Source organism: Tachysurus fulvidraco, chromosome 21 (genome assembly GCF_022655615.1).
Source record: "Tachysurus fulvidraco isolate hzauxx_2018 chromosome 21, HZAU_PFXX_2.0, whole genome shotgun sequence".
Classification (NCBI taxonomy): Eukaryota; Metazoa; Chordata; class Actinopteri; order Siluriformes; family Bagridae; genus Tachysurus; species Tachysurus fulvidraco.
Genome location: NC_062538.1, coordinates 14,417,019 through 14,425,747, shown reverse-complemented (window position 1 = coordinate 14,425,747; position 8,729 = coordinate 14,417,019). Strand labels below are relative to the sequence as shown.

General features: G+C 36.6%; 1 protein-coding gene across 1 annotated transcript in view; it reads right to left on the bottom strand.

The window, feature by feature from the left end:
* ap3b1a (adaptor related protein complex 3 subunit beta 1a) overlaps window positions 1–8,729 on the bottom strand; it is a 47,841-nt gene that overhangs the window by 13,346 nt on the left and 25,766 nt on the right. The window contains exons 23-24 of the mRNA XM_027152899.2: window positions 2,659–2,887; window positions 1,467–1,551 (exon numbers count right to left, since the gene is read on the bottom strand). Coding sequence (XP_027008700.2) covers window positions 1,467–1,551; window positions 2,659–2,887 — 314 coding nt within the window. The remainder of the gene's footprint in view (window positions 1–1,466; window positions 1,552–2,658; window positions 2,888–8,729) is intronic.

The window sequence follows — 8,729 nt, the reverse complement described above, 5'->3', positions numbered from 1 at the left end:
TTTCAGACACGTGTAACACCTTAAAGATAGTCTTTTTTGTGTTGTTTTATATACATATTAATTCTTTAATAGCTTCACAATTTTAAAACTCAGTTTAATGAGTTATTGCTTAACATCATAATTTTGATACAAAACTATATTGTGTAAAAACACATTTTAACATGTTTACTGATTGCAATCGGATATTTATTATTATAAATACTAATTTTATCAATAAAGAACATGTTTAAGCTATGATGCAGTGTTGACTAGTATTCATATTACACCCATCACAAAAGCAATATTGATATAGTTCAAATGGACAATATAACACTTGGACTTTAACAAATTTGCTGAATTGTCAAATCTTTGAGCCATGCAAATAAAATGGTGTTACCTTTATTAAATAGGGTATTAGGTAATTATTAAAAAATATTTCTAGAATGTATATTAATCTTAATATAGCTTGTTGGTCATATGCAGAACTTCTGCACATTATTCAAAATCTTGAGAAATACTGAAAAAATAAAATGCACCAAACTTCCAACCCATTCAAGACATTAAAAAAGTCCCTGAATAGTCCCTGATTCTTATATATAAAGGCAGCATAAAGGAAATGAGAGCGACGGAGAGCATATTGAACAGAAAAGCAGGGAAGATGAGTGAGACAAGTAATAGACAGAAATAATGTATAGTCCAGAGACTCCAGGAAGGTCAAAACCCATTTAATCAAACGAGTTAAAAAAAAAAGACAAAGTATTGTTGATGGGCTAAGGATTAGTGAGTAAATGGGTGTTCAGTTTATTGCCTAATGTGGCATAAGCTCTGTAAAGCCTTTATTGAACTGCCTGGACCCCGTCTCACATACCCAACCAACCACCCACATACCAGTGTCTTTGTACTCTTACTGGAATGGTAATTAACAATAATCCTCTTCAGTGTTGCAGCCTGACCTATTTACGGTGTTATTCATGAGCCTCCATCACCCAGTAATCCAAAAAACTAAAACTAATTATACTGACTTTATAGAAATACAATTGTCTCATATTAGATCATTTAAAAATGAAATGCTGATTATATGCGATAGGGCTGTGAAGGTAACAGTTTATTAAAATATGGCTTCTAGTCTGTTCTAGTATGTGTGTGTGTGTGTGTGTGTGTGTGTGTGTGTGTGTGTGTGTGTGTGAGAGAGAAGAAAAGAATAACTCTCAGTAATTCAATCTAGTAATGACATGCTTTCATTATAATAACTAACGGAGTGTGGAAGTGCGAGTGTCTGTGCTGGTGTGTAGAGAAGAATTTTGAATATGCTGAGACTGCTGGAGACAAATGAGAAAACCAGAAACAAACACACACATGCTCTATTTTTCAATTTCTGCTCTATTTCAAATGCAGCCTGCTTTTTTTATTTTTTTTATTTTACATTTAAAGTTACTAAGTTCTTCATTGTGACCCATTCTTCTACTAAAAGGAAGATGAACTCTTACCACAACTGAAAACTGGCTGCCTGTGTTGAGTCATTAAAATCCATTCCAAGTGAAACTGTTACCGATGCCTCCAGCTCCAAAATCTCTGAAAAAGTGATAGACAGAAAGTAAGAGAGAAGAGTTGGGGTAGAGGAGACAAGAGACAGACATCCAGACATATATTACTATGTGAAGGCTTGATGGCTTAATCCTCCATCACGGTTTTCTCTAACTATGAGGTAATGGAGATTATTAGTCCAGGGCAAAATTCTGAATGTGCATATGTACACTTTATGGATCATAACAAATAACTTCTATACTCTGCAGTCACTGGGAAGTCACTTAAAGGTGGGGTCTCCGTTGTTTGCGAAATGCTTCAGAAAACTGAGTTGGGCCACCAAACAAAACAAAAACAAAACTAACGTGTAGCCAATGAGCAGAAAGGGGCGTGTCTTGTCAATATGGGTGGAGAGAATGTTCAGTGCGCATGTGTGACAGCAGAAAGTGGTTTCAACATTGACATGGTGGATAAAAACAAAGAAAGAAAGCGAAGAAAGGCTTACAATAAGGCAAGAAGTAGGACCCATGTTAATATAGGATCAGCTTTCCAGCGCTGGAGAGAACTGAACGTCTTCCGCGTGAAACGGAGATAAACCTTTCACGGTACAACACACAGTACTACAGTACTACAAAAACACATTTGTATTACCATAGTATTACTCATTGAGTTCATTTATTGATAAAAATATACCCTCGGTCGGCTGCCCCAACAGGTTCCACCATAATACTTGTCTGGGTTATACTTGTGTTATACTTGTCTGTGGTGTGTGTGTGGGTGGAGCTATCAAAACAGGGGTGGGACCCATTTGGGTTAGGGGCGTGTTTGTTTTGGTGATTTCAAAAGGTCAACATTGGCTTTCAAACAACGGAGACCCTACCTTTAAGGCTTATCCTGTGACCATGCAGAGCTGTATCGTTCCCTGTTGAGCTATGCTTTTAAGGTTTATTTCACAGCTCACAAAAACTGCTATTGGTAGACTGCTAAATATACAAACACTGTGTCAATATCCACATATTTATGGACCTAGCTGTATGTGTTATGGTACAGAGTACATTTAGCCCATGTAAATACTTCAAAAAAATTTAATGTGATAGATGTAAGTGAACTCAGTAATGACATTTGGTGTAGATTGTGCTGTATTGGTAATCTCACCAATCGGGCTGAAACAGTGGATTTTCTGACTAGTGGACGCTGTCTCCATGATATGGATGTTGTGAAGTACATGATCACTGTGGTTGCTAAGTGTCAGTTGGAGAGAAACCATGTGGTTGCCGTAGATACACGGTTGACGTGGAAAGTGGTAGTGAGCAGCGAGGCCTTTTCCAGTCATGCTGTGGAGAAGCTCGTGTGAACGAACTGGAACAAACATGGGACTGGTCATCTGCAAACATACATATTACAAAAGTGTTACAGACTCTTCCTGAAATTGTTATTGACAACAACTATTTAAATACATATTAACCTTTTCCAAATGACTGTAGTCTGGACCTGGACTAAATGGATGTTTTAACAGGACCCTGACACATTGCTGATAAATTCACAAGAATTAATAATTATTCACTGAGCCTTTCCTTCAAAAAACTGTGGGCACAGAACAAATAAATGTGTTCCCTCAATTGAATCAATCATTGTTTACAGTGTATACTAAATGTGGACTGTCAATAATCTGGGTTGGACCAGAACATTAGTTGAATCATTTGTATTGGTGTATCAAAATTATATTCAGTTAAACAGTGTATAGCAAGAAACTTGATCGTAGAGGAGAATAAATGAAGAAAAACAAACAAACAAAAAAAAGCATGTAGGAAGGATGACAGCATGACTTTCTCCAAGACACATCTACAACAATACAAGGTAAAGACATGCAAAATCATCTAAACCGAGCTCAATCAAGTCTATCTTCTCTAGACAGAAAACTTGGACAAGGACATGCTTATCAGTAGTGTTATTTGCTCAATAAATGAAAAACCATTTCAAAAATAATTTTATTTAAATTTTTTACCAGAGGATTCAGTCACTGCTCATTAGCTTTTGCCTGTGTTTCAGGTATACAGACATTTTTATTGTTATTTCAATGTACAATAAATATTGTTGAAATTCTGGGATAATGTACATTATTTGATCTGTACAAGTGCATAGATTCAATGCCCCTTGTATGAATAAATAAATCTAAATACTTATAAATATTTATGCGTTAAATTATGTATTGATTTTCCTTTGTGTTCCTCAATTCATTTATTTATATATTTAAGCTGTTTATATTTAGCTTTTTTCTACATTTATCTGTACATGTTTATATTTTATTAGTTTTTTTTTCACATTCAAGAACAGCAAGGTTGAGAACCACAGGGTCATGACTTGGAGAGGTTATTGCTTATTGCATCGACATGATAAGCTTGATAAGGATGTACTGGTGGAGATGTTGATAGGCTTGATTTCATGATGTTTATGTGGTATGATGTACAGCCTGTGTTTGTAAAGAGAAATCTCAAGATGTGCGTGCCGATGCGTCAGTAAGTATGTTGGCTGTCTAGACAGACTGTTTCCCAATATAGATTTACTTCAATGATTTATTTGTTAAGTATCAGTCTATACTCTATTCACAGAGGAAGCTCAGGCCTATGTAAGGTTCATTTCGCACTAATCACAGTAGCAGCAGTGTGCTGCCATGCACAACTGCAAGAAAACTACTCTTATTTTGGGAATTAATTGCCTGGGGTTTATTCAGATAGCAATGAACTTGAGGTGTCTCAACAAGTAAGGCAGTGTGAAGTTTGTGCAAACATGGTAACGGATAAACTTTCCCCACTTCGCATTAATTAATGACAACCTGTACAAGTGGGAAGTGAGAGTCTCTGTTCCAAAAAGTAACAACAAAATGATTTTGCATGCATAAAACATACTTTCCAGATAAAACACTGCAAAGCTTAAAAGCCCATTTAAATTCGCTGTGTTTTCACAGCGATGAATGGCAGTTGTGTGCATCTAGCTGTGAATGTCAGCTGGTAAATATCGCTGGGCTAATCTGATCGCACGGCACGGGAGAACTGCTTCATGTTAGTTCTTGGGTACTATGCAACGCCACACCCCCACACCCCCAGTTAAAATTATTCACCAACTACAGTAGCAGTGGTCTTTGAGACAGCACAGCAGGTGGTATAAAGTATTGTGAATTTTAAGGGGAAACCCACAGACCAAAAGTCTCTCAGAATTTGTTTCAGTCCAACTTTAATCCTGCATTGCACTGGATAGCAAAGTTGCTAGAGACATTTTTGCCATTCTTGTACGAGTGCATGTACATCATGTAACATCATAAATGAAGGAAATAACTAGATGTGATGTGGATGATTACTAAATATTTCATGATTCATAGCTAGCATGTTAGCTGATATCACAGTCAACTAGTTGAGGGCCCTCAATTCATTTCCTTTACTTCTTTCAGAGACAAAGAGCTAAAGATGAGCACAGATATTGCAAATTAAAACAATATATTCGAAACTCCTATAGCACAGCATAAATGATGTTAGTGGTGATCATTTTTGTACATTTTATTCATTCTATTTCCCCACAATTCAAGAAAAACAGTATTTTTATTTAGGGTAATGTTCCATATGGTTGACGATCCATTTCTGATTTGCACCCACAGAAATGGCTAAAAATAAAACCTGCTCAATGAGGATGAACAATATATCTGTAAATACAAACATCAGAAAAGTCCATACTCAAAGCATACTGTCCCTAGCCCACATTTTTAGGCAAACACAATAAGCAGAGGTTGTGTAGACATTTGATGTTGTCATGGCCTGTGTTGATCAAGCTGACCATCATGTTAACATTACATTACCTTGCTCTCTTTAATTTACCATGAAGACCACACTGTCACTCTACTCAAGGACACACACACACACACGACCACCTCTGCTCTGTATGAGTAAATAACAAGCAGAGAGGAGTGTAACCTTGACCATACTGTACACACTCAGTGCAGGTGTGTGTGTAGGAGAGTTTGATTGAGCACCTTATTATGAATAAGCTAGAAGGAAGTGGTGTGATGGATGGCCATTCGCTGTAGTCACCTTCACATTCTGACAAAAAACTGCTGACAAACACAACACACATGCCACAGTGGGGGAAAAAATAATGCCTGAAGTATATGAAAATCTATTTCTATATCTGCCTGTAATCTAATTTAGTTATATATGAGGGACTTCTATTTAGACATAGAATTAGTAGAATATGACATATTACATAGAATAGTTCAGAGACTGAAGAACTGTATGTGTGCTCCAGTGTGTTAATGTATACCAAAATAATTCTGAAAATCTCAATATCAGCTGATATCAGTTTCAGGGTTTACCAAAACTATTATAATTAATATTAAAAGGTAGTAAAAGTACTGTACAAAAGTGTACCCCCAGTATAATGAGTAGTACAAATATTTTTTATAGAAAAAAAAGATACATTTTAGAGAAATAATGTACAAAAAGACTCCATCTACTTCAAAAATGAATCCAAATTTAAATTTAGCACTTTATTTTAGCATTTTCATTACTTTGTTCTCATCGTTTTATGGCACGGTTCAAACTATAGTTCAATCTTGTGGGTTTTTTTCATACAAGTGGAATGTGAATGAGCTGGAGCTGGATAATAACAAAACATCAAATAATTACCAGCAGTTCATCTACACCTAGTGTGGTAAAAGCTAGGACAGGATAAATAGAATGCAATCAGTGCATTATTTATAAATTACACACTCTTGTGGTCACCCAGATGAGAATGGGTTTCCTTAGGAGTCTGGTTCCTCTCAAGGTTTCTGCCCCTGGCTTGCTCATAAGGGATAAATATAAATATAATATCCATTGTTAAAAGTGATAAACAAATAAAATAAAATTCAATTGTATAAGTTACAATAAGCAGTTAAAAGACAGAAACATGCTTTAAGAAGAGACATTTGACAGACTATTAATATTTTTTTGCTGTGAAATTTAATCACTTGAATGAGATTAACACCAGTGCAAGCTTGTATTCTCTGAGAACACAGACTCTGTACATTGTAGGCTATATTTGTATGCATGTGTGGTTTATATTTTGTCCATGCTTCTGAGCGATAATGAGGCTCACACTGGGCACACTACAAATGCAGCAGGGTCAGCACTGGTTGATGGGTATCGAATGAACAAATTATGACACGTCCCTCTCAGCGTGATGGGGTCAAACGACCAGCAGGTTTTGCGTAGTTGGTTTGTGCTTGCCTCCGACAGTTCAATTTCCCCAGGCTGATGCTTGTCCCACTCACTTTAATTATGAATGAAATGCTATCAGAAACGATGTGTTTTTGAATGAATCCCAATGTCAAAATGTTATTAGGGAAAAAGGCAGACATCACACCTGACCCCAACCCTTCCTCATCTGCAACCCCACAGCACCCCTTCCCATGCACTGTGCCCTCCCCACCTGAAGAAAAAATACTGCTGAGAGGACTTGCACATGCACATGCACACTGAAATATTCCTTGGTTACGCATATGGCTGAAAATATCAACACATGATAATCATACAATTATACTTCTTCATTTTTTATACCATAGCATTGTTGAGTTCTGATTAATTTTCAAGCCTTGCGTTCATTAATTTACTTAATGCATGGCTCCAAAAGAAATCATAATAAAAATCAATGGTTTATTATAGGTCATTTCTATGGTAACATGCTTGTTCAGTAACTTGTACAGTGGATGCTCAATTTTGACAGATGCGCGTTATTGTTGATATGGTGAAGGTTTACATAAGATGACATTTGTGTAAAATGTTTACTAGAATAGGGAAACGTATATTGCCATACTTTAATAAATAAAAGATCCTTCGGAAATGTCTGTGATGCGAGACTATATACTCCTATATATAGTCATAACACTCCTGGCTTTTCTATTCTAGATTCATAATTAGTTTAGAGATGGTAAAGACTTTCCACTTCATCTCAGGTGACCCAACACTTATTTACCTATAACCACATACCCGTAAGTGTTTAATTGCTGGTAAATTGCTGAACTAATTTTGTAAATGAATACGAATTACACAAGACTTTCTGCATAGGTTTCCTTTTAGGCATGGATGAACGAGTATGTGTGTGTTTGTGTGACAAAGATTAGGTTTATCCACTGTGACTGAGAATCTAAAGGCCTGTAATGTATTTATGCATAGCATTGACTTGAAATCAGCCGGTTCATTCTCTTCTCCATTTCGCCCTTTATTCCAGCTCTGATTAGACTGCAGCCTAGCCTCATGGGGAGTATTCTAATGATCTGTGTCTAACAGCCTATAGCAGCACAGCAGTCCTGATGAGTCTGTCAATCAAGCAGCTGTGGACTAGCCTATATCACCCCCCTATCCCCACTGCTGGCAATCCCATGGTAACCCAGGCAACCCTGCTACCCCGGGGATAATGGAGGGATGAACAAAGACAGAGAGGGGATTTTTCAGTAGGGATTCTAGAATAGACAGCTGAGACATCTGGCCCAAATATGGGTGTTCTTAGGTACATAAGGACCAAACGGTATATAGTGCAGCAACAGTACACAATCATATACATTCCCTCCTCAAAAACGGCATTTGGAAATTGAGCAATAAACGTCCAAATGTAACTAAGGCTTAGTTCAGGTACTGTTTGATAATGGGAAAAATGACTAATACAATGTTTATACATAGTGTAAATATGTTCCCATGTGAATGACATGTAAAGTAACAGCTGGGAAAAAAACCTTTGGACTGTTAAGGCTTGTTAAAGTTTGACATCGTATGAGTATCATAGGAGTTAGAAGACGTTGAGTTCATTCAGAAGCTTAACACTCACCGGCTGTCTGTTTCCATGACATTTTTGAATGTCTACTGATATTTATATATGAATGCAAAGGGTTTGTTTACATTTTCCATGGTTACACTTGTCACAAATGATTGAAAAAAATATGTTGGGGGGAAAAAAAATGTTTCTATCCCCAACCCTTTCTGCATGTCACTCAAATGGTGGGAGTGGCGGTGGTGGGGGCAAATACTTTTGTTTTTTGGTTTGCTTAATGTTGTGCAGCATGAAACAGAATCCGACCAAATAGAGAAAAATCAATTTCAATCTAATTCAAATTCAGTAAACAGACTGATAAGAGAAAGCATGCTCTGTGTGTAGAACAAAGCAGAAGCTATACAGATTATTTTATCTCAGGCTTAATTTTTGTT